The 25,587-nt window shown below is 57.5% G+C and overlaps 1 protein-coding gene across 4 annotated transcripts in view; it reads left to right on the top strand.

Annotated features, from left to right (window-relative positions):
- The first annotated feature begins 7,131 nt into the window (after positions 1 to 7,131).
- PDE4A (phosphodiesterase 4A) overlaps positions 7,132 to 25,587 on the top strand; it is a 46,091-nt gene continuing 27,635 nt past the window's right edge. Inside the window, exons 1-2 of one of the 4 annotated variants that reach the window (XM_036109265.2) lie at positions 7,132 to 7,239; positions 7,864 to 8,063. In XM_036109265.2, coding sequence (XP_035965158.2) covers positions 7,192 to 7,239; positions 7,864 to 8,063 — 248 coding nt within the window. In that variant the 5' untranslated portion in view covers positions 7,132 to 7,191. Of the gene's footprint in view, positions 7,240 to 7,863; positions 8,064 to 10,760; positions 11,254 to 21,563; positions 21,899 to 23,213; positions 23,366 to 25,587 lie in introns of those variants that run through there. The other 3 variants (XM_036109264.2, XM_036109266.2, XM_036109263.2) reach the window with 3 other exon arrangements.

Raw genomic sequence — 25,587 nt, 5'->3', positions numbered from 1 at the left:
CCCGGCTTGCCTTAAAGGGTCAGGCGCACGTGTTCCGGCCCCCGGGAGTCCCCGTAAGGACCTCGCCTCATTGGGCGCGGGGCCTCCGCTGGGCACCTCCTGGAGGTATATGGGCTGGCGTTCCAAACTCGAGCCCCCCTCATCTCCCGCTGCCCCCCGGTGGGCGTTTGCTGCGGCCGCGAGGGGCGGGGCAGGTGGCGAGACCGAAGCAGGGGATTGTCCCCTTAGCCACGCCGCAGTGACGTCAGCCCGAGCCTACTGCAGGGGCGGGCTTCGGCGGGAAGACCTCTCCCCCTGCCCCCGGAGAAAAGGACCTAACCCTGCGCTGGAGAGGGGTGTCTGATCAGAGCATTTTCCCAGTCCTAGGGGTACAGGACCCTGCCCTGGAAAGGTCTAAGCGGAGGAGGGATATGGCCCTGCCCTTGGGGGGTCGGATGTGGGGGCGATGTGGTCCTGCCTTGGGACCTGGTGTTTCCCCGGCTCGGCCCACAGCCTCCCCCTCACGTCACCATCCTATGCCATTCGTGAGCGGGGATTCGCGCACACACGCCACCTCTAAAATTACCCGGACCCTCCCCCCGCACCCAAGCCAACGGATCTCGCGCTCTTGTCCGCGGCGTCTCCCCGTGTGGTCGCTGGGTGTCGCTAATGTCTAGCCAAAGGCCTGTGCTTCAGCCCCGCGCAGCCGGGGGACGGGAAGGGGATCGTGGAGGTGCGGATGGAAGCTTTCCTCGTGTGGTACTCTAGAATCGTTCGTAGCCCCTCCCCTTCGGTCTGGAGCCCCCTTAGTTGGCCGGGGCTCTAAAGACTCCATTACTGCGAGCTTGGGCGACCCCAGCTGCACACTTGCGTGCATTCCAACCTTCGTTTTGATACTGGGATAAAAGGCCGTGTTGCAGCCTAGAGCCAGGATTATCTCAGATTAAAGGGCGTTCCGTGGGGGCGGGTGGGATGGGAGGAGCTCCGGCCCCTCGAGTGAGGGGCGCTTTTTCCCAGACTAGTGTTTGAGAGGGTGTTTGGAGACAGGGGGCTGGAGGGAATGTATTAAAGGACTCGAGATGGGGGGATTCCCCTGCCCAGGGAAGAGGAGGGGCCATCCAGACAAAAGCGCCCGCCCGCTGCCTCCCCTCCCCCTCGAGCATCTTTCAAACCCGCGAGTGGGCGGGCGGGGGCGGGGGAGTCCCCCTCTCCTCCCCCTCCCCCTGCTGGCCAGGCTGTCCAGCATCTCCGCGGCCGTCAAGGCCCGGGCACGCGCGCGCACGGACCCACACCCCAGCGGGTCTCACAGTCGCGCACACACACATACACACACAACAGCAAACAAAGGGTCTGGACACCCCTGTCCCCTCCCGCCCCTCAGGCCGGAGAGGGCGGGGCATCCCCTCCCCAGCCCCTCTGCAAGGTAAGCTTCGGGGCTGCGAGCTGCGGTGGGGAAGGGGATCCGGCACCCCGGAGGGAGGGGACCAGGACGCTGTGGGGTTCCCCACTCCCCAAGAAAGCCGGGGCCCACCGGTACGCCCTTTGAGGGCTTCAGGCCGGCCTCCGGGCTGTGGGTGTGCGGGGAGGACCCCAGATGCCAGAGATTCCCGGGTTTCCGCGGAGGTCTTTCCCTGGCTTCCGAGACTGGAGCCGACGCGCCCCTGTGAAACGGGGTCCTGGGAGCCTGAGCTCCCAGAATTGGGGACAGGGCGCCGGAAGCTTCCCCATCAGCGCCAAGACTTTCCTAATCTGCCAGCACAGCATGTCCACCTGGGTACTGAGACAGCCCTCTGAGTCGCTTTGCACCGACCCTCGGTTTCTCACACCACCACCATCGGCGCATCTTCTGCTGTGTCTTGCGTACCGGTGAGGTGGGGGTGGGCGGCTGCTAGTGGTCCTCTGGACTACCCAAGCTTTCTCTGCTGCATCCCACAGCCACACACTACTTAGCAGCGGTGGGACCCCGGCATGGGCTCTGCCTCCCTGAGCCTCAATTTCCTCTTCTGCAAAGTGGGTAACGACACGGAGGATTCCCTGAGGTCATGCATGCGAGCCTGACTTTACTCGGTCAATTAATTTCTTAGCTCATTTCACACATATTTCCAAGTGCCTACTATGTGCCCCAGCACTGCAGCCAGGTGGTGGGGCTACAGCAACCAGCAAAAACAGCCGGCTGTTTGCTGTGCTTATACCTGAGGCTGGTGAGGGAGAAAGATCAGTGTGTAAAGCGAGGAATACCCACTGGTGATTTGAGACTGTAAAGACTAAAATCTCATAGGGCATAGAGAGTGACTGGGGGTAAGGGTGCTCGAGATGGAATGGGGTTTCTGGTTGGTATTTGCCTTATTCATTCCCTTCATTCAGCTCCTTATATGAGGGAGGGCCAGGGCCAGAACAGTGCCTGGCACACAGTAGGTGCTCAATAAATGTTGAATGAATTAGGGTATTAGATCAAGACTATTTTCATAGTACTTTAGGTCCGGAAGGAGGCTTATCATGAACCAATCTACCTCCCTCCCATTGTACAGATGGGGTAAGTGAGTCCCTAAGACCCAGAAAAGGGGAAAGAGCTTGTCAAAGGCAATACAGGGAGTTGATGGAGTATCATCATTCCCATAAAGTGAGCGTGGCTGAAGGAAGGGGAAAGGAAGAAGGTGAAGGCCAGATTTGAGCACAGCGCCCCCCCCCCCAGGAACTAACGATATGCAGCCAGCTCCCGCCTCTCTATACCACACAGACACAGCCCTACTGTGATGAATATCTACTCAACGGGCATTTATTCAGCACCTACTACTATCTGCCAGTTGCTGGGGACAGCAGGGAACAGAACAAAACTCTCTGCTCCCACAGAGGTGCCATATAATGGAGAAGACAGAAAAAGAAACAACATAAACAAATAAATATATAACAAATTACGATTAGGACTGTGATAGAAATAGAAGGTTGTGTCAAAAGAGCAAAATGGTGAGGCCCACTTCAGGTTGGGTATCCAGGAGGACCTCCTGGAGGAGTTGAATACTCTTCAAACACACACACACACTTAAATCCAGACGGACATAATCATACTAAACAAACACCATATATGAGGCACGTCAAGTCTCATTCCTACATAGGCTGATGTGGCTTCGCCCTGTCACATACATATACTCCTGCAGGTATGGTCTGGTTTCAGCTGTGCAACACTCACAGACTCACAGAAAGTTCCACCTGCTTGGCGGCACACGGACAGCTGTGTATACTCTCATGCACACACACATGCATATACACGCACATGCCTGAGGCCCCTGATGATCCTTCCTGGCCCTGCTTTAGCTCCAGGCATAGAGCTGGTTAGTAACTATTCCTTCTCAGGCCTGAATGCTCAGGGCCAAGGTGTGGATAAGGGCATTTATCCTCACCTCCTTCCCTCTTGCTGGCCATCCAGCCCGGCATCCTTCTTCTGAGGGTGGTGGGCTTGGGTGAAGCCAGTGCTTTACTGACAAGCCAGGCCAGGGGCTCCCAGGCTGGGCCACTGGCTCATCGAGCTGACAAGCTGGGGTAAGGGAGGCCACCTCTCTCTGCGCCTGAGCCTGGTGGACCTTGCTGTGAGGATGAAGTGAAGAGCTGCCCAGAGCAGCCTGCTCTGCCATCTGGACCCCCCTCCCCAGCCGGCCTGCTGCCCAGGGGAAGAAGGGAAGGCAGGCTTAGAGGCACCCCTCTACCTTGGGCACTCAGGCCAGTTCATGATGCCCTGCCTTCCAAGCCTGGGGTTCTGCCAAGGCTGATTTCTGCAAACGTGCACAGGTGTCCGGACAGCGGCAGTGTGTGTGTCTCTGCCCCTCTTCCCTGGATTGCAGGCCTTTCCCGGCCATCCACTCCTCCATTCCTTCCTTTATTCTGCAAATCCACGGGCTGTTCCAGGCACTGGGGATCTGGCTACAGAATTTGAAGAGCCCAGGGCAAGGGGAAAATGCAGGGCCCTTGATCAAAGTAATGAAGCATTTCAAGACAAGGGCAGGGCGTTAAACCTTCTAAGCACGGGGCTGTGAGGACTGCACAGGTCACATGTCTGTGAAGTTGGTTCTCGGTATAGCTAAAATCGGACTGAAAAATCCCCTGCCCTCGTGGAACTCAGGCTTCGGACAGCAGAAATGTAAATATATGATATGTCAGGGATGATGACAGTTGAGAGGAAAGATAAAGCTGAATGAGGGCGATGGGGTGGAGGGAGGCATCTATATCAGCCCTCTGGAATGAGGTGCCTTTGAGCAGAGGCCTGAGGAGGTAAGGGCATCAACTGGATTTATTCGTTCTTTTCAAGAGATATATGTTGAGCGCCTACTGTAATGCCAGCATTGCCCTAGGACTGGAGAGCCAGCTGGAGACAGAACAGATCAACATCCTGACCTCAAGTCCTAAGCAAATGATGAGCAACAGCTGACAAAAATAGTAGGTATATTCTTTATCTTGTTAGAATGTTATAAGTCTAAGAGAAACAAACAAACTGAAAGCAGAGTCAAGGAGATCAGGAAGTGGGAGGAACACGATATCCGAGCCTGGTTTTTTGGGTCAATGAGAACTGCAAGTACAAAGGCCCTGAGGTCTGAATATGCTTGAAGTCTTTGCAGAACAGAGTCAGCTGGTGAGTCTAAGGGGAGGATGGGAGGAGGTGAGGTTTCTGTGAATGTGTTGCTATCTTCCATGTCTGTCTATAGCTCCATGTGAGGTCAACAACAATGATGATAACTGTTGTTATTACTAGGATGGTGGCTACTGTTTTGTGAGCACCCACTATGAACCAGGCATGGTGCTTAGAACCTTACATGCATTGCTTCACTTCGTCCTCACAACAACCTCCTCAGATAGGTATAGATATCATTCCCATTTTACAGATAAGGAAACCGAGGCTCAGAGAGGCTGGGTGACTTGCCCAAGGACATACAGTTAATAAATGGCAGAGCTAGGATTTGAATGCAAGGCTGTCAGTGTAATTTTTTTTTTTTAAGAGAGAGAGCACCCATGCTGCGTGGAGGTGGGGGTTAGGGGTGGAGGACAGGGAGAGGGAGAGAGAGAATCTTAAGCAGGCTCCATACCCAGTGTGGGGCTCGATCGCAGGATCCTGAGATCATGACCTGAGTGGAAATCAAGAGTCGGATACTTAACTGACTGAGCCACCCAGGCACCCCTGTCAGCATAATTTTGGAGCCTGAGCCTGGCCCTTACTTACTACATGGCCTTTTCTTTGCCTGTCTGAGTGCATGCATCTGACTTCATACAGAGAGAGGGGGTGCCTCTTTCTCCCTGTGTCTATCTTATTCATTCCTTTATTCGTTGAGCATTCATTGAGACCATGTGTGGGGGACCATAATGAATGGGTACCATTTATACAGATAATTACAACTCAGAATGATGAATGCTTTAATGGGGGCAAAATAAGCAGCAGTGGGAGCTCAGAACATGGACTGTCTCAGTTTGGCTGAGAAGTGGAGGTGACCTTTAAGCTATCTTTATACATTCATCCATTTGTTCGACAACTGTCTGTCAAAGGTTTGCCGAGGTTGGTGAGATAATGTTTACATTCATTTCTACTAGTTGACACTGAACTGAAATGCTAGTTAGTGCAATAAGGCAAGAAAAAGAAATAAAAGCCAAAGTAGGGGGTAAAATAGTTAGTCCATAGCAGACCTTGCTAGGAACTTTATAATTATGCTATTATGTCCTCAAAATAATAACCAGACATTGAACAAATACTTACTAAGAGCTTGCTATGTTCCAGATTCAGTTCTAGGCACTGGGCATATGGTAATGAATAAAATAGATAAAATATTCTTGCTCTCCTGCAGCTGATACTCTAATGTGGGAGGAGACAATAAGTGTAATAGATAAATTACATAGTACATTATCAGGCGATAAGACCTGTGAAAAATAGAGCAGGATAAGAGGGATTGGGAGTCCTGAGGGGCTAGCAACTTTAAACAGGGGAGGGATGGAGAGAACCTCCAGGAGAAAAGCCTGAAAAGGTGAGATCTGAGCAAAGAACTGAAGAATGTGAGAAGCCTGTGGATATTTAAGGGAAGAGATCCAGGCAGGACCAGCAGGTGCAAAGGCCCTAAGGCTAGAGTGTGACTGGTGTGTCCAGAAACAGCCGAGACCAGTGTGGATGGAGCAAAGGCTGAGAGGGAGTGGTAAGAGGTGAGGACCGGGAGGTGACTGGGCACACTGTGCCAGGACTGTGTGGGCCTCCTCTTGAGGGCTTTGATTTTTCCTCTCAGTGAAGTAAAAGCCATAGAGGGCTCTGACCAGAGGAGGGACATGATCTGACTTGGGTTCTAACAGGCTCTCTCAGGCTCAGATGTTGTTAGTATTAAGCAAATTACTGAGTGCCAGACACTGTCCTGTGAGAATTCAGTACGGTCTGATCTCATTTCATTCTCACATGGACCCTGTAGCGATTATCATTCCATTTCACAGAGGAGAAACTGAGGCTCAGAGAGTTTGTCCTTGACCCATGGCCACACAGCAATAATTCGCAGCACCTGGGTGCGAAGGTGAAGCGAACCAGCCTCCCCCTCCTCCAGGCTTTCAGGCAAGGATCGCCGGCAGCAGAGCGCACTCATCATCGGGAGCTGCGTCTGTGTCCCTGTCTGTCTGTTTCTATTTCCACGCGTCCCTGTCTGTCTCCGCGCGCCTCTGCTTGTGCGTCCCCCATCTGTGCCCAAGCCGCCGTCTCGCTGCGCCCGGCCCCCGCACATCGGAGCTATTTCGGGTTTAGGCATAAAAGCCCAACAGCTCGGAGGAGACGCTTCCTCCGGCCCCCGGCTCGGACCACGCGCCACACGCGGCCGCTCCTGGGAGCTCCCGGTCTTCTCTGCGGGATCCCCAGGCCGGGGGAAGCCCCCGAGGGAGGACGGGTGGGGGCTGGGGCGACCCGGTCCCGAGGCTCCCGGCCCCCCAGTGGCCAACCTGGGCATTGACGCCGTCCGGACCCCAGCCGTGCGTCAGCTGTCGCTCTGGCAACGGGCGGGCGACGTCACCCGACGGGCAGTGCGTCAGCCACCTGCTGACGTCACGCCTCCGGAGAGGAAAACCAGCGAGGGAGGGTATGATTCAGGCTCGGCCGGCAGGGGGAGCCCCAGGGCACTAATGGCGGATGCCTTCGGCTTGGTCCTTCAGGAGGCGCTGGCCCGGGCGGACATGACCCCCTCAGCCCCAACGGCGCGCTAGGTTGGCGGGATGAAGAGGAGCCGCAGTGTCCTGTCGGTGGCCGGGCCGGGGGACGAGGTGAGAGAGGCGGGGCCTGGGCTGGGGGCGGGGCTTGGGCCGCGAGGGAGACGGGCGCCCTCTTGTGACTATGGCGGTTCACTAAGTGTGGCTTCACATCCTCAAATCTGAGTGTCGTCGCCTCGTGCCTCAGTTTACTCCCTTGATGCCATAATTTTCCTGCTTCCTGGATTAAGAGGCTCTCAGCCCCGGGACAGAAGGCAGGGGCTTCCAAGGGGCTTCCCGGGTGGGGAGAGGATTGTAGGGTGAAGGAGGGGTGCTGGGGGTAAGGTCTTGAGGGTCTAAGATGGGGGGAGGAGCCACAGACTGTAAGGCCAGGAGGGGCCTCGTAGGCGTGCAGGGTGGGGATATGTTAGAGGGGCTTCTCAGTGAGGCACACAGTGGGTCCAGAGCCCCAGGGCCGGAACATCAAAAGGGAGCCCTATAAGAATTATGGCCGAGAAGGGGTGGGAAAGCGCCCTTTGTGGGAGGGATCAGGGAGTGGCTAAGATGTGAGGGGGACACAAGGAGTCTATATCCCCATCAGCCACTTTCTCAGGTGGCTAGGGAAGGGTGTTACTGGAGGGAGGGGCTCAGAACGGCCTGGTGAGGCCATGCCCCTATCCTGTCCTTGTCCCTCCTCAGAGGCCGTGGGAGACCCCCGAGCCCACCAGTGCCAACATGCTGGGGGCCGACCTCCGACGTCCTCGCCGTCGCCTTTCCACGGGTCCCGGCCTGGGCTGGGCCGAGACTGAGCCCTCAGACCCTGGGGTCCCACTGCCGCCAAGGCCCACCACGTTGCCACTGCTGGTCCCTCCGCGGATTTCCATCACCAAAGCTGACAGGTAGGCAGGAGGGGGCCAGGCTGGGAGGTGGGGTGGAGATTCAGGGCCAGCCACCAGCCGTTTCCATGCTCCAGGCCCCTGGCCTTTCACAAAATCAGCTGAAACTTCTGGAGCCCTGTGGGTCAGGCTGTGACGCGCCTTCCCCAGGGTGCCCCTTGCAGCCTCTAGGAATCCCTTCTTCCATTTTGCAGCTGCCTGAGTCAGCAAGAGGCAGGGTTGTGGAAAGGGTTTCAGCCCTCCAGTCCCGTCATGCCCCCACAATCAGAGAGCTGGGGCAGGTTAGGGAGTGGGTCTCCCACCAGTCAGCTGTGTGCTTCTATTTCTCCTGGGAGGTTGCACTTCCTTCCAGGACTTAAAGGGGATGGTGAGACCCTGGAGGAGGGCTGGACTGGCATTTTTCTTTCTCTTGGGGGTAGATATAAGAGGTATGTGTGAGCCCCTTGCTCTTTCTCATCTGGGGTCCTCCGAGGGCACTTCAGCCCCCATCTTGGCTGGAGGATGAGTTTGAAAGCTGGACAGCTGAGCTTGCCCTGGCTGCTGGCCAGGCCCCTGCCCCTACTGCTCTCCTCAGGCCACTGTTCTCTGCAGCCTCCATCTTCCCCACCCTTTATCTACTCACTTGGAGGTCTCCAGGGTCTCTGCTTGGGTCATGATATAATGCTTCATTTCCAGATGGGGGACGGAAGTGACTGTCATTCCCCCCCTCCCTGGGTGTAATGTATCTCCTTCCAACTCCCCCTGCCCCCAAATCATCCTTCTACCCTCTGCCAGGTTCAGGGCCAGCATGGTCTAACCCGGATTCAGACCAGAGCTCCAAACACCAGCCCTAGCCCACTGCCTTGTGTCCTTCTTCCGCAAACCGCCCCACCCCCACCCCGCTGCGGTCTATCCGCCCCCTCCGCCCCCATCCCTTGTTACCCAGAGCTCCGGCCAACGCTACAGCCTCCAGCCCCCAAGAATTTGGCCCAGTCCAGGACCCTCAAATGATCTGGAGAGGACTGGCAGCCCTTGCCAATCCCCAGAAGCCGTTTTGACTATGTACTGCGGGGGGAGGGTCCCTGAGAGAAGTAGGAGACACAGTTCTGGCTTCTGGGATACCCCGCGGCTGCTAATGCGGGGCGGGTTCTTGCTCCGCGTTCGCCCACGCCCGGAGCCCCCTCGGGCTGGGAGAAAAGCGGCTATGGGGGTTGGAGATGGCCGCTTTTTTTTTTTTTAATAAGAACAGTGCTGGGGGGGATGGGGGGGAGGAGGGCGGTGGCAGACAGCACGGCCTGCCCCGGGGAGTCAGTGAGGGGGGCACGCGGGGGCGGGGACCTGGTTCCGGGGACGCGCACTAGAACCGTTTAGCGTCCGAGCGCGCGTCGGCCCCGGGGGTGGGGCACCCGGGCGATTGCGCTCCCCAAGCCCGGCCACCGCCAGGGCTCCGTCGCGGCCGGGGCGGCAGAGATGGGGGGAGGGTGGCGCTCGGATCCCGCTCGTTCTCTGCTCGCTCGCTCGGCGCGGCGCTGGGGGAGGCGGGAGCGTGAGTCACGGCGACTCCCGATTTAGGTGCCGGAAGGGGGGCTCTGCCGGCGGGGGCCGCGGGGAGGAGGCGCGGCTGTTTACTCGCCTGAAAAGGGCATGGGGGTGCATCCCGCGGCTGCCGGAGACCTGCCTCAGTTTACCTTCTGTAGAAGCGCTTTACAAGAGGCAGCGATACACAGAGCGGTGGGCGGGCAGCCGGGGTGTCCTCCTGGAGCCACACGGGAACCAAAGGGACACACCCCAGAAACACCCCAAAGCGGCCCTCAGGCCGACCACACACACACCAACACGTATAGGCTCCCTCAGACACCACAGTCAAACAGCCGAGGCTGAATTGCCTGCACAACTCCGCAAGCACGGACCGACCACAATACACACCCAAACGCGTGGGTACACATGCACAGCCCCAGGCCACCAGAACAGACCCCACAGCGGCGCACACCCTCCAAACAAGCAGCACACGTGCGCACACATCCTTCACCCACAGACACACTGATACACACACAGCGAAATCCAGAGAAACAGGCAGACCGCAGCAGCCAACCACGTGCGCACACACACTTCCAGCCGACACCAAAAACACAGACAACCCTCGGAAGGGGCCACGTGCACGCACATCCCGCCCTGGGCACACACCATCACCATCTTCCGACCCACCAACAGGAGAATCCCCGAACGTCGCCGCTGCCGGCAGCAGAGACCGCGTCGGTGGCACCGGGACCACTCCCCACATGCGCCCCCCCGGCCAGGGGTAGCGGCGAGGACACGCCAGCATAGGGCTCCGCCCCCGCCATGATGGATGGACTGACTGACACACCGGCAACCAGTCGGGTGTCTTCTTCCTGATCGGATTAACCGTTTAACTCCTTCTTTCCCGTGCACGCCGCGGCTAGGCAGGGCGCTCAGGAGAGAGCCGAGTTCCGGCGCCCCCTCCCCTCCGGGAGCGGGGCTCTGCGTGGGCGGGGAGGGCCCCCCTCCTTGGGTGGCTGCCCCCCACTGGCCCGGACGGAGGAGGAGGAGGAGGGGGGCGGCGCTGACAGAGCGGCGGGCGGGGGGCGGGGAGGGGCGGGACGGGGCGGGGGAGCCGGGGCTGGCGCGGAGCGGGGTGCCGAGCGCGGAGAGCGCTGCCGGGCGCCGAGCAGAGCGCCAGCCGCCGACAAAAAGCCGCGGCGCCCGGCCCGGGGGCGACCGGCCCGTAGCGCCCCCGGGTCTGTCCCCGGGGCGCCATGGCCCCACCGAGGCCAGGCGCACCCGCGGGGCCTCGGGCGCGTCGGCTAGCGCGCCGCTGAGCAGGGGGAAGCTTGGAGAGGCCGGGGCCCCCCGGGGCGCAGGAGGGGGCCGGCGCCATGGAGCCCCCGGCCGCCCCCTCGGAGAGGAGCCTGTCTCTGTCTCTGCCCGGGCCCCGGGAGGGCCAGGCCACCCTGAAGCCGCCCCCCCAGCACCTGTGGCGGCAGCCGCGGACCCCAATTCGTATCCAGCAGCGCGGCTACTCCGACAGCGCGGAGCGCGCAGAGCCCGCACGGTCCCCACACCGGCCCATAGAGCGTGCCGACGCCGTGGACACCGGCGACCGGCCCGGCCTGCGCACTTCCCGCATGTCCTGGCCCTCGTCCTTCCACGGTACCGGCACCGGCAGCGGCGGCGCGAGCGGAGGCAGCTGCAGGCGGTAAGACTCCGGGCGGCGGACGCGCGAGGAGCGGATAGGCGCGCAGAGAGGACGCAACTCGCCGCGCTGACCGCAGGCGGCGCTGCGCTGCGGGTGGAGTCCGAGTGACTGGCGGGGGTGTGGAGCGGAGGGGGAGTTCTGCTGTGGGGGCGTCGGGGACGCGACCCTGGTGGTGCCCCGTACACGAGTACCCTTCCTACTGAAGCCGGTCCTGGGGTCGACCTCGGGGGAGCCATGCTGCGTGTAGTATTTACGACGTCTTGGTTGCGGGCTGCAGCTTTGGGAGTCTGTACCTTAGTTGATGACAGCGCAGGACAGTGGCTATAGGTTGGCTACTTGAAGGGACTTTCCTGGGGGCACTGTACTGGCAGCTAGATTCATTATGTTTGTGGACGACCTAGAGGGCACTGTAGGGGGCGCCTGCTGGGATCACAATGTTTCCTCCAGGCTGAGGGGCTCTCAGAGTCCCCTTAAGGGGTGGAGGACTGTATGGGGTGGGGGGAGCATTCGGGGACTCGCCCTGAAGCAACTGGGGTCAGAAATCCAGAGGGAGCCTCTTGGGGGAGCACCGTGTTGGGGGTCTGTGTGCTGCGTTGGAGCTCCCTCTCAGGGCAGGAGTGTTAGGGTTCAGTAGCTGACCAGAGGGAGGGACCGTGCGCAGAGGGTGCACGGTCCCTGCACAGGGTAAGGGAGTCCCTGCCTCCCCGAGGGGATGGTGTTAGAGGGCAGGTGTTGGGCTGGCTCTGACGGCGCCCTCTCACTGACCTGGGTTGGCTCCAGCCATTGGGGTACGACTGGTGTGTCTGCCTTAGCTGCATGCGCTGCCTGGGCTTCTGGGGACCCGCGACTGTGACATGGGATTGTGTGTGCTCCGGGGACAGTGACTGTGGCCGTGGAACCATATGTGCTCCTGAGACGGTGATTGTGCCATCATGGCTGTGTGTGTGCTTCAGGACAGTGTGGTTGTGACACACGGTGTGCTTCCAGGACAGTGACTATGACCGTGTGACTTGTGTACTTAGGGGTGGCAGGAATTGTGGCAGGATGACTGTGTGAGCTCCCAGGACCATGACGATGTGACTGTGTGCTTCTGGGACGGCGGTTGTGACAGTGACTGCGTGTGCTCTTGAGGCACCGATTGTGACTGCACGCATTCCCAGGAGGCGGTGATGGTGGCCCTGGGACAGTGTGATTGCATCAGCGGGACTGTCCGAGCTCCCAGGGACACTGATTGAGACGCTGACATGCTCTCAGCTGCCTCTGTTCCCTGCGTCCAGGAGTCGTCTGAGTTCTGGGGTGCGCTCCCATTTGCCCGCCGTGCTGTCCTCGAACCAGCTGGTGTTTCTAGTTACAGTATCTGCTCTAGTGGTCCTCGGGGGTCTGACTCTGTGACCAACAGCTTCGACTGTGCGTTTTGTCTGACCCCCCACGGGTGCCCCTCTGCTTGCGACATCGCTAAGACGGTCAGATTCGGGCCTCTCCCTCCTGGAGTTCCCAAGGGAGGCCCCTCTAGGCTGTGACCCTACAATTCTAGCTCTCTCTGGGGCCTTCCAGCAGGCCCTACACGCCCCCTCCCTGGACCACCCCCACCCACTCCCATTGGAGACATACCCAGCCCCAGCACCCCTGCCCCGAGGCAGGAAGCGAGTGTCATGGGCCCGGCACACGCAGCCTGCTATTTCCCAAAGGGAACTGGAGAGAAGCTGAAGGAAAACAGAAGCTGGAATCAACAGGAAATGCCAAGACCCGGGGCTGGGGCTGAATGCCAAACTAGCTCAGGTCACTGTCCTGAGAGACCAGTGAAGGAGTGGGGTGCCGTCGGAACTGGGCCCTCTTCCTTTTTAAGACCCCAGGGACTCCCCCTACCCTGGTGTCTGGGGTGCTGACTCTCTGGGGACAGTGGCTGAGTGGTAATCATCATCGTTATCTTGGTGGTATCCATCTCCTCATGGGATTGTCTCCAGAGCCTCAGGAGGTGTTCCTGTTGGACAGACTGAGGCCCAGAGGAGCAAAGTCCCTCCTTCGCGCCCAAGCTCACACAAGCAGGAAATGGCACAGCTGAGATCCCAGCACCCCTCTGTCTGATGCCTGGGGTCCCGGCACAAGGGTCTTGCCCTCGCTGGGCCTCAGTTTCCCCATCTGTGAAATGGGGCTCTTGGTACTGCTCTGTTGGGGGGGGGTGTTTGAGAGTTCTGTGAGATTGGGGATGTGTGTAAAGGACTTAACACAGTGAGTGCTCAGTAGATAGTCACTCAGGGACCTGGACTCAGGAGAGGAGGTGGGGTTTGAGTAGACCCTGCTCTGCCAGGGTGGGAATTAAAAACAGGAACCTCAACCACATCCCGGCAGGGCTCAGGTTTCTGTTTCGCTGCGGGCCTGCCCACTGGAGGCTGTGGCCAGAGGGAAGGAATGGGTGCCAGCGTCCTCCCCCCACCCTTAGGCAGAAGGAGGAAGGGGGAACTGAGAGGCCTCCAGTGGGAACCTCGCTTCTTAGAATGGGCTTCCTGCCAGCCTGTTTCTCCAGAAAGGGGGTTCTCTGAGTGCACGCAGGGCGTTCCAGTGCTACCCACGTTGCAGTTCATGCAGCCACCAAAAAGGGGATCCAGACAGCCCTAGACTTGAGTCACAAGAACCCCCAGAGAGAGGGCACTGCCCTCCATCTGAGATGGCATCCACAACTCCCCTCCAGACCTGGGAATGTATGAGCCTGTGCTCCTGGCGCCCTGCGGGGCTGAGTCACGGCACCACCACGATCTGTCAAGAGGCAGATGGAGCTGGAGGAAGAGAACGACTCCAGTGGTAGTGGGGGCGGGGAGGGGGGGGCTTGCCTGAATTGGGGGCAGGGCCAACGTACCGACCCCTGCCCCGCCCCCCTGTGCCCCTCTGTACCTCCAAAATCCTCTCCCCGAGGGAGGCGCTGCCGGGGCCCCAGGAAGGGGTGGAGGCAGCTGGACTGGGGTCCCTCTCTGGCCCGCGGCCTCTGTCTCCACTTGGGTCCTCGCCTCCTCTCATCTCTGGCTCTCCCTCATCCCTGCGGTGTCCTGGGAACCGGTCCCTCCTCGCGCCCCTCCCTCCGCGCGCCCTCTGCTGGGTGACGAGAAAGGCACAGGCTGAGTGTGCGTTCCGAGTCCGGACCCGCCTGTGGGGCTCTAGTCCCCGAGCAGAGCAAAGTCGCGGCCGGCGCCACCAGCGTGGCACCCCAGGTTATTATTTCATGCGTATCGAGCGCCTCGGAGAGTGGGCGCCAGGCCGGCCGACCGCAGGCTGCGGGTGAGGTCCTCGCCCTCCCCGGGCGGCACCAGGCGGCTCTCCCCGTCCAGCCAAGCGCAGTGGAGACGGCCGCCTGGCGGATGCAGAGGAACTTGGCGGAAAAGTTGCGGACGCGGAGTTTCCGGCTCACCTCGGCGCTTGCCCGTGCCCCTGCCCGTGCCCGTGCGGGGGCCTCCCAACACCAACCTGCCTGTTAACTCCCAGCGTCTTTGGCTCGCCATTCCTGCCGAAGAAACGGAGAGAAGTGACTTGCCCAAGGTCGCACCGCGAGTTGGGGGTTAACACCCAGGTCTCCTGGACTCCAGATAGGTGGGTGAGAATCAGATTGTAGCGCTGCCCACTGACTCGCTGTGGGACCAGGAGCCCCCCCCCCATTCATGCCTCCATGAGCCTCTGTGCTCTTACTACACCCACATGCATAACATCTGCCCACCCCCAGGGCTGTGGGTAAGGCTCAGAGGGCTGTCGTTGGGGCTGGGCAACCAGGAGCTGGTGTTTTGAGAACTGCACTTCTGCAAAGTACATCTCTCTGACGTCTGCAGACAGAAGGGGGTGTCCTCCAAACCACAATCCTGGGCCCTGGCTGCCAGGGCGCCCCCCCTCCTTCACCAGTCACAGATTGACTGCAGGCTCCTCTGAATTGCAGGTAGGGCTTCGGGCCTGAGGGAACTGCAAACTGACAAGTGAGGACAGAGTTTCGGCGGGCATCTGAGCCCACTGTCTTCACTCCTGAGTAAGAGCTCAAATCCAGCCTTTGCCCTTGACCTGCGGAGAGAATCCACCTGACCGAGCCTCATTTTCCTCATCTGGAATGGGGCCATTCATGCCACACACAGTGAGCATCTTCAGGCTGTGGCAAAGAATGAGACAGAGCCCCCGTCCCTCCTGTCCTGGAGTTCTCAGGCTAGTGGATGAGGAAGAAATAGCAAGTAAAGGCATATGATAATTCCAGATGGTGACACAGGGGACAGGAAGAGAAGAGGGATCCTGGGGTCAGGGAAGGGCTCTCTGAGGAGGTGACATTTTAGTACAGACCTAAATGAAGTGACATTGGATGCTAAGTGAGCCTGATGAAGAAGGTGACAAGCAGAGGGAACAGCCAGTTCACAGGTCCTGGAGTAGGAGCATGTCTGTTATGTTAGAGGAAAAGTAGAGAGGCAAAGGTGGCAGGAGTGAACAAGGATGCGGGGAAAGACATGAGGCAGGGAGGTGACAGGGCAGCTCATATAGAGCCTTACAGGCTGTGGTCAGGGTTGGCTTTAGGCCTTAATTTGTCTCTGACTTTTTAGGAAAGGACAAAGGTCACTGAGCTGGCAGGAGACTGAACCATGAAGGGCCTGTGTAGCCTAGTGGCTAAAATCCCAGTCTCTGGAGTCAGACAACTGGACTTATCATCCAGCTCTGTTCTTTCTAGTCTGGGTGACCCTGGCCACGTCACTTCTTCCTGGGCCTCAGGTTTCCCCGTCTCTGAAATGGGCCTATTCAGAAGCCTATTTCCAAAGTCTGAACTGAAGAGTCAGCAAAACAAAGGAGGGAAGCCCAAGGGCATGTAAATGAGAATGCTCTTCCTTTCTGTTTGTAGCTGGACCAAGGGGGTCCCAGTGGCCAGCGCAAAGGGTCTTAGTGGGTTGAGACCAAGAGTTTCCACCTGAGGGCAAGTCTGGCCTCCAGCGGACATGTGGCAAAGGCTGGAGACATTTTAGTTTAATGACTGAGGGGGTGCTACTGGCAACTAGTAGGTAGAGGATTATCTGGCCCTAAATGTCAACGGTGCCAAGGTTGGGAAACCCTGTGTTCCCAACGAGGTGATCACCTCCAAGGGAGCAAAAATTGGTTCTTGGGTGGATGTGTGAGGGGAAAAAAACAAAAAACAAAAAACAAAACCCTTACATTTATATATAAAGCCCAGATATACACATAGTACATAAACAGATATACAACACAGGCATACCTCGCTTCATTACGCCTCACAAAAACTGCATTTTTTACAAATTGCCTCCGCGTTGAACAAGTCCCTCGGCACCATTTTCCCAACAGCATTTGCTCACTTTGTTTCTGTGTGTCACATTTTGGTAGTTCTGGCAACCTTTCAAGCGTTTTCGTTGTTTTTATTATTTTATTAGGGTCACGTGTGATCAACTTGATGTGACCAGTGTAATCATTTTGGGGCACTGCGAACCAGGCCCCTATAAGTCGGCAAATGAAATCCATGAATGCTGTGTGTGTATTCTAACAGCTCCACCAACCAGTTTTTTTTCCCCTTTCCCTTCTCTCCCTTTCCTTGCGCCTCCCTATGCCCTAAGAATGATTAAGCTTAATGAGGAAGGCATGTTGGAAGCTGAGATAGACCAAAAGCTAGGCCTCTTGGACCAGTGAGCCAAGTTGTGAAGGCAAAGGAGAAGCCTTGAAGGAAATTAAAGGTGCCACTCCAGCGAACACAGGAATGATAAGAAAGCAAAATGGCGTTTTTGCTGATTTGGAGAAAGTTTGGTCTAGATGGAAGATCAAACCAGCCACAACACTCCCTTAAGCCAAAGCCTCATCCAGAGCGAGGCCCTCACTGTCTTCAGTTCTGTAGAGGCTGAGGGAGGTGAGGAAGCTGCAGGAGCCAAGTCCGAAGCTAGTGGAGCTTGGTTCATGGGGTTTAAGGAAAGGAGACGTCTCTATTACATAAAAGTGCAAGGTGCTGATATAGAAGCTGCAGCAAGTTATCCAGAAGCTCGAGCTAAGACGATTAATGAAGGTGGCCACACTAAACACATTTTCAGCGTAGACAAAGCAGCCTTCTATTGGAAGATGCCATCCAGGACTTTCATAGCTAGAGAGGAGAAGTCAGTGCCTGGCTTCAAAGGACAGGCTGCGTCTCTCTTGTTAGGGACCAGTGCAGTTGGTGACTTTAAGTTAAAGCCATTGCTCATTTGCCATCCTGAAAATCCTAGGGCCCTTAAGAATTAGGCTACACCTAGTCGGTCTGCTCTGTAAACGGAACAACAAAGCCTGGGTGACAGCACATCGGTTTATAACATGGTTTACTGAATATTTTATTTTATTTTATTTTATTTATTTTATTTTTTTAAAGATTTTATTTATTTATTCATGAGAGACAGAGAGAGAGAGAGATGCAGAGGGAGAAGCAGGCTCCCAAGGAGCAGAGAGCCCGATGCGGGACTTGATCCCAGGACCCCGGGATCATGACCTGAGCCGAAGGCACGCTTAACCATCTGAGCCACCCAGGCGCCCCTTTATTTTATTTTTTTTTAAGATTTTATTTATTTATTTGAGAGAGAGAGAATGAGAGAGAGCACATGAGAAGGGGGAGGGTCAGACGGAGAAGCAGACTCCCTGCCGAGCAGGGAGCCCGATGCGTGACTTGATCCAGGGACTCCAGGATCATGACCTGAGCCAAAGGCAGTCGCTTAACCAACTGAGCCACCCAGGCGCCCCGGTTTACTGAATATTTTAAACCCACTGTTGAGACCTGCTGCTCAAAAAAAAAAAAAAAAAAGGATTCCTTTCAAAATATGACTATTCATTGACAATGCGCCTGGCCACTGACGATATCAGACGGAGATGTACAATGAGATTAATGTTGTTTTCATGCCTGCTGACACCACATCTATTCTGCAGCCCATGGATTAAGGAGTCATTTTGACTACAAAGTCTTATTATTTGAGAAATACATTTCGTTAACCCATAGCTGCCACAGACCGTGACTCCTCTGATGGATCCGGGCAGAAGAAATTGAAAACCTTCTGGAAAGGACTCACCATCCTCGACGCCATTCTGAACATTCTGACTCATGGGAAGGGGTCAAAGTGTGAGCAGGAACAGGAGTTTGGGAGAAGTGAAGTGGCTGTGAAGATTGTTGAAATGACAAGGCTTTAGAATAGGACGTAAAGTTAGATGATAAAGCAGCAGCGGGGGTCGAGAGGATTGACTTCCATTTTGAAAGAAGTTCTCCGGGGGCGCCTGGGTGGCTCAGTCGGTTAAGCGGCTGCCTTCAGCTCAGGTCATGATCCTGGGGTCTTGGGATCGAGCCCCACATCCGGCTCCCTGCTCAGCGGGAAGCCTGCTTCTCCTTCTCCATCTGCCTGCCACTCTGCCTACTTGTGCTCTCTCTCTCTGTCAAATAAATAAATAAATAAAATCTTAAAAAAAAAGAAATAAGTTCTACGGTGGGTAAAATGCTCCAGAGAAACTGCTCCTAAAAGGAAGACCCAATCCATATGGCAAACTTCACTGTTTTCTTATTTTATTTATTTATTTGAGAGAGAGAGAATGAGAGAGAGCGAGCACATGAGAGGGGGGAGGGTCAAAGGGAGAAGCAGACTCCCTGCCAAGCAGGGAACCCGATGCGGGACTCGATCCAGGGACTCCAGGATCATGACCTGAGCCGAAGGCAGTCGCTTAACCAACTGAGCCACCCAGGCGCCCCCACTGTTTTCTTATTTTAAGAAGTCCCCACAATACCCCGATCGGTCAGCAGCCATCAACATGGAGGCAAGACCCTGCACCAGCAAAGATTACGACTCGCTGAAAGCTCAGATGGTGGTCAGCATTTTTTAGCAATAAAGCGTTTTTAAATTAAGGTACCTACACTTTTTTAGACATAATGCTATTGCACACTTAGTAGACTACGGTGTCATGTAAACATGGCTTTTATGTGCCCTGGGAAACCACAAAATTCGTTTGGCTCGCTTTGTTGGGATGTTGACTTTATTGCAATGGTCTGGAATGGAACCTGCAGTATTTCTGAGGTATGCCTGTGTATGGGGGGCTGTACCATTTCATAGAGAAGGCAATTTAGGGGGTCGGGACTGTCTAAGCAGGCTATTCCTCCGGGCGGGGAGGGGTTAATGAAATAAAGGGTGGCAAACACTGGCATAGAGCCTGGCTCAGACACTCACTGGCTGTGTGACCTTGAGCAGGTTGTTTCTCACCAGGAGTCAGTTTTCCCATCTGTAAAATAGGGACAACAGTATATCACTTTGCAGGTCTTTTGTGAGGATTAAAAGAGATCAGAGATAGAGGTGCTGAATGTCCGGGTTAGCTGCTATCATCGTCATCACCTTCTTCATCTTCATCTTCATCATCTGTATTCCTGGCTAGTACAGTGGCTTGCATATTATAAGCTCTCCAAAAAAGGTTTTGTCAGATAATTATAGCTAATATTCAGTGAGTGCTTTACTGTGTCCAAACGCTTTTCCAAGCCTTTTCTTTTTTTTACATGTCCATTCATGAGATGCATAGCATTATTATGCCAATTTTACAGGTGGGAAAACTGAGGCTCCATGAAATGAAGTGACTGGCCCAAAGCCAAATGACTAAGAAGTGCCCGGAGGCCAGACTCAAGCCTAGGCCAGCCAATTCGGGGGCTCATGACAACGGAGCCAACAGGTAGAGAAAGGTATTTACAGAGGCAGGGCCCTAAAATAGAGATTCACTCCATTTTTCTTATTTATTTATTTATTTATTTATTTTTATTTATTTGACAGAGAGAGGGACAGTGAGAGAGGGAACACAAGCAGGGGGAGAGGGAGAGGGAGAAGCAGGCTTCGCACGGAGCAGGGAGCCCGATGTGGGGCTCGATCTCAGGACCCTGGGATCATGACCTGAGCCAAAGGCAGACGCTTAACGACAGAGCCACCCAGGCACCCCATTTTTCTTATTTAAAACAAGCTTCTCCCACTTCCTAACCCCAAACAGCCACAGATAGGTTGGGGTAGTCTCTGGAATTATAACCAGCTGGCTAACTTTGTTCTAGAATCTTCACCTCCTCAGTCTCCCTTTCTTCATCTGTGAAAGGGGATCATGTGCCCCCCACAGAGTCATAGTGGCTGGGCATGCAGAGCCACTACAGAGTCTCCAGAAAGTCCCTATCTGCTTTTACTGCTCTGACCAGGGGAGGTCGGCTTCTTGGGGCCACCTCATGAGCTGTGGAGGGCCCCAATTCTAAGATACCTCAGAGATTCTAAGGAGTGGGGGAATCTTAGTGTCTAGGGGCTGTGAGCACACTCAGCGCCTAGGAGTATCTCAGAGTTATAAGGCATGTCTCAGAAGCTGTGGGGGGGCATTCTGGAGGTGTCCCAAAGATTGTGGGTTCATCTTGGTTTTGGAAGGTAGCCTAGGGTTATAGGACTGTCTTAGGAACTGTGGAGGAATCTAGTTGTGTCCCTGGGGTCTGTGGGGTGCCCTAGGAATTTAGGGCAGCTACATATTTATGGGAACACCCATTGAATCTGAAGACGCCCCCGAGGTTATTTTGGTGTCTCTGAACTTGTGGGGGCATCTAAAGGAAGCTGTGGAGCCACTCGGGGGTTGGGGGACATCTGAGGGACTGTGGAAGCATTCTTAGGATCTGTGAAGGGTCCTAGAATTGGGGGGTGCCCTCATGCAGTCTGTAGGAATACTCTGTGGCTGTGGGAAATTCTAGGGGTGCTCTGGGGATCTCTGACTCAGGGATGGTGGGGGTGCTCTAGGAGACTTGGGGGACATCTGAGGAAACCTGGTGATGGTCCTGGGATCTGAAGGAGTTTCATTTGCGGGTGCATCCTGAGAGTCTTGGGGTGCCCCTGGGGTTTGTGGGAATATATCAGTAACAATGAGGACACTAGTAGGGGACATTTGGGAAGCTAAGGGATTGTCCCAGAGTCTGTGGGGCCTCTCAGAGCACCTCTGGCTTTTGGGGGGAACTCTGGGATTTGGGGGCACCTCTGGGTTCTGTGGGGACGCCTCAGGGATAGTTGGCACAGTCCCTGGAATTGTGGGGACATCTGAGGGACTTTGGGGACGCCATTGAGGTTTGTGAGAGCCACAGCGGTTTGTGAGAGCACCCCAGGGATTTGGGGGGCACCCCAGATGTTTGTAGAGACGCTTCCGGCGATTGTAAGGACCTCAAGGGGCCTGCGGGTGCCCCTGCGGTCTGAGGGGTGTCCCGCCGCAGCCGCGTGGGCGCCCCGGGCCCGCTCCGCCCCCGGGGCGGCCCCAGAGCGAAGCCGGAAGGGCCGAGGCGGCCGGGCGGGGTGGGGCCCGTGGGCCCCAGGGCTGGGCGGCCGGCCTGCGTGGGCTGCGCGGGGCTGGAGGGCGGCTCTGCTCCCCAGCGCCCGCCGAGGCGGGGCCGCCCCGCGCCTCTTGTGGTTATGGCGCGGCCGCGAGGCCTGCGCCGCATCCCCGAACTGCAGCTGGCGGCCTTCCCGGCGGTGGCGGCTGCAGAGGACGAGGCGTTCCTGCCTGAACCACCGGTCCCGCGCGCACCCCGCCGCCCACGGTCGCCGCCCTCCTCGCCGGTCTTCTTCGCCATCCCGTCCCCAACTTTCCGCAGGCGTCTTCGGCTTCTCCGCAGCTTCCAGGATTTTGGCCGCCAGGCGTGGGCTGGGTAAGTGCGCCCAGCGCCGGTGGGTTCGAATCTCCCCTGACCACCTGGCGCGTGCCGGGTCTGGGGTTCCTAGCTGGCTCTCCCCAGCCTAACTGCCCTTGTTCCGTCACAGGGCAGCGATAAAAATCATCCCTGCCCTCCAGGGTTGCTGTGGAGATATCTGATAGGGCACTCAGTAGGCACTCAATAAACGTTGTTCCTCCCACTTCCTGTGCAGACCTGAGGCTGCAGTCAGGCTTTGGAGGAATGAGGCCAGCCTGCCATCCAGGGTGCTCTGGGGACGTGTGTTCAGTTCTGCTAGCCTCAGTCTAAAGGCCTGTGAAATGGGGCCAGCGCTGCTATCTGCGGGTTGCCTTGCCAGGAGGCACGGTGATGTTACCGGGTGCATCGGGCACGGAGGGCAAATGAACTTTCTCTTCCTGGCCAGACCCGGGGTGGGATGCGGGGGCTGCAAGCTTGCGGGTGAGGAGCCTGGAGACCACATCCGGTCTGGCTTCCCAGTGTCCGTTTATCTTGGAAACGGAGGTTGACAGCCCGGAGGTGGGAGCAGGCTGGCTCTGGGGGCTTCTCCAGAACCAGGAGAGGGTCGTCTGCCTACCGCTTTAACCCCTACTCTCCGCACGCACTTGTTTGGAACCTGAGTCCAGAGACATACTGGGAGAGGACACTGCGGGCACAGGCTCAGCGTCTGGACCCGGGGAAGAGATCCGGGAGGGGAGAGAAGAGGAGGAGGGGTCGGGAGCCCCGCGTGGAGTCGGGGACGGGGTATGTTTGTGGAAATCAGTGCCTCTCTCCGAGTTTCTCTCTGTGTCTCTGTCTCCACTTCTGTCTTTCCTGTCCCTGCTCCACCCCCTTCCCCGCATCCGTCGTCCCTCCCCGGGGTTTTTGTCACCGGCCCCGCACTCCACGGGCGCGGGGGAGTCTCTTTCCCCCAGGGGCGCACGGCGTTCAGAGGGCTCCAGCCGGCCCAGCTCGACGTCAGTGGGGAGAGGGGGAAGGCGGGGCCAGAGGCAAGGCGTGGCGGGGGGGTGGGGGGGCCGGGGCCAGAGCCCGGGAATCCGGAGCCTGGGCACCCCCCCCAGGCCCGGAGGGAGGGGGGCAGGCGGGAAGTGTGCTCAGAGTTCCGCAGGAGGAGGCCCGTGCAGAGCCCTCCCTGGCGCTGGGGACACGGAGACGCCTGAACGCCCGGGGCCGTCCCTGGGGGGGTCACCGGGAGGGCGGGTGTGGAGGCGGCGCCGGCGGTGGCCACAGACACCTCAGGCCTGAGAGCAGTGCTCGCCACACCACCGTGCCGCTGTCCCCATGCTCGCCCCGACGGCGCTTGGCACCCATGCGCTCTGGGACAGCACCCCGGGCAAGGCCCCGGCCCCCTGACCTGACACTGCCCCCCGCGGGCCTTGAGTCCCTGGTCCACTTCTCCTTCAGCGACGAGGACACCCGTTGGCACCCTCCAGGCAGATCTGTCAGGTGGGTGGCGGGCGGCCAATTTCCTCTTTTACCATCAAGGGCTCTGGCTGGGGGGAGAGGGTGCCCAGTCTGCCTTGGGGAGTCCCCAGAGTGGCTTCTAGGGTCTGCCTGGAGCCCCACCCCCTTTCCTGGCTCTAAAATTCTTGGTGTTGCTAAGGGCTTCCTGCAGGTGATAGCCCTCCAACAGAGTGCTGGGTCTTGCCCCCTTCCTATTTAAGATGGGATCCCTTCACCCTCTTTGTGCCCCTAAACCTGGGTTTCTGGCATTCATCCTGGCAGCAAATATGGGTGTCCAGCGTCACCTGGGCTCCACTCCCAGGCCACCGGCCTGGAGCCAGGTCCCTCTGGCCCTGCTCTGCGCAGTGCCTCCAGTCTTCCCCACCCCCTCCTTGCTGGGGCTGCCAGGCTGAAAACCAAGCTGGGGTGGAGGAGGGAGGGTGGCTCCTGCTGGAACTCCTGGAGGTTATTTAGAATCAGCTGGACAGTGCTGGAGCAGAGAAGTTCTCAGAAGTCTCGGGATACTCCAGCCTTGGTCTTGCTTCTCTCCACCAACCCCTCCCGACACCTGGACACACACACACACACACAGACACGCCCACACATGGGGTATTTGGGGTCACCTAGTGTTTACTGTGTAAGGCATGGGTCTCTTAGCTGGTGGGGACACCAAGAGACTCTCACGGTTGACCCGTAGGTGCGGTGACACACAAACCACAGAAACCCCGGTCTCACCCGGGATGGTGCACTACACTGCCTGCAAGAGCGCTGTCCCCACGGCACATCCCCACGCCGGCTTCCCACCTGTGCCTGGCCACACACAGGAACACACCTCACGCCCACGGAGGACTCGGGCACGGTGGCAGCAGAGGTGCGGCACCCAGGTACACTCTTCCAAGGTCACCCAGGTTCAGAGGCCTGGATATCGACACACAGATGCATGCAGGCGCCCATGAACGCCCAGACCGCACTGACACACTCGAATGTACAAACGCACACAGAGGCCTCTGTACACGCCGGGACCCCTGAGCACACGTACACTGTGACTCACAGAGACACAGACTCCCTGTGCACACCCAGCCCTTACAAACAGCCGTGTCACCTGGCACCACGCGCCTGCCTGGCAGACACACACCAGCGCCCGCCCTCGACCTCTGCGTGACCTTCCCAAAGCAAATGCCAGGCCTTTCCATAAAGGCTGCCTGGCACCTGCTGCGAGGGAGTCCGGTGGAGTGGGGCAGGGAGCCCAGGGAGATGCCAGGCCTGCCTGGGGGAGAGGCAGACACCCGGTGATTTAGCGTACAGGTTTGTAGTCTGGCTGCCCAGGTTGAAATCCTGCTTCTACTACCAGCCAAGTTGTTCGTCCTGTCTGTACCTCAGTTTACTTCTCTTGAAGAAGGGGCATTAGTACGTGTCCAGACACAGCGCAGTGCCGAGCATGTGGCATCTAACAGCAGTTGACTGCTTTCATTGTTGTTATGATTTTTACCAACTGGGACGTGTCTCCTTTTCCTTCTGCTCCCCTCCCGGCTTGTTTGTTGCCTGTTGGCCCCTTGCAGCAGAACTCTCTGAAGCCTTGATCTGCTCCTGGGCTGCGCCGTCCTCCAGAGGCCCAATTCGATGCTTGGGGAGCCCACGTGGGCAGGCCAAGGGGCCCCGGAGGGGTGAAGGCAGGTGGCAGCTTCGCCTGAGGATGCCACCAAGTGGTCAGCCTGTCTGAAGGGGAGTCTTGGGCAGGTTATTCCCCTTGTGATGGAGTGTTTGAGCACGTGGCTGTGATGTCAAGGCCTGTTGGCTGCCCTTGACTCCGCTTTATGGCCTTGGGTCCCGTTGGGACATTAATGGAGCAGCCTCCAGCCCGACTTTGTTCCACCCTGAGCAGCGGCAGGTCAGGGAAGGGTGACTCCACATAGCCCCAGGGTGCAATTCTGGAGGGCAGCTGAGACCTCCCCACCCCTGACCACACACACACACTCACTCAGGCTGTAGTTCCCCAGGCCTCATCCCCTCCCCTCTGCCCTTCCGAAGCCCAGGGGACAGCGGCTCCTGGAAGCACAAACAGCAGGGCCCCAGGGAGCCTCTTTCCATCCTGGCCTCTGGGCTCCTGCTTACGTGAGCAGAGCCCCCTGGGGCTGCAGTATCGGTCAGCCGTGCTGGTTGGGCGCCCTCTGGGACTTGGGTCTCACCTTCCCTAACCTGGCTTCAGCGTCTGGGGCAAGGGTGGA

The sequence above is a fragment of the Halichoerus grypus genome, chromosome 1, assembly GCF_964656455.1.
Source record: "Halichoerus grypus chromosome 1, mHalGry1.hap1.1, whole genome shotgun sequence".
Taxonomy (NCBI): Eukaryota; Metazoa; Chordata; class Mammalia; order Carnivora; family Phocidae; genus Halichoerus; species Halichoerus grypus.
The sequence above is the reverse complement of the archived record's forward strand: the minus strand, read 5'-3'. Positions and strand labels throughout refer to the sequence as shown.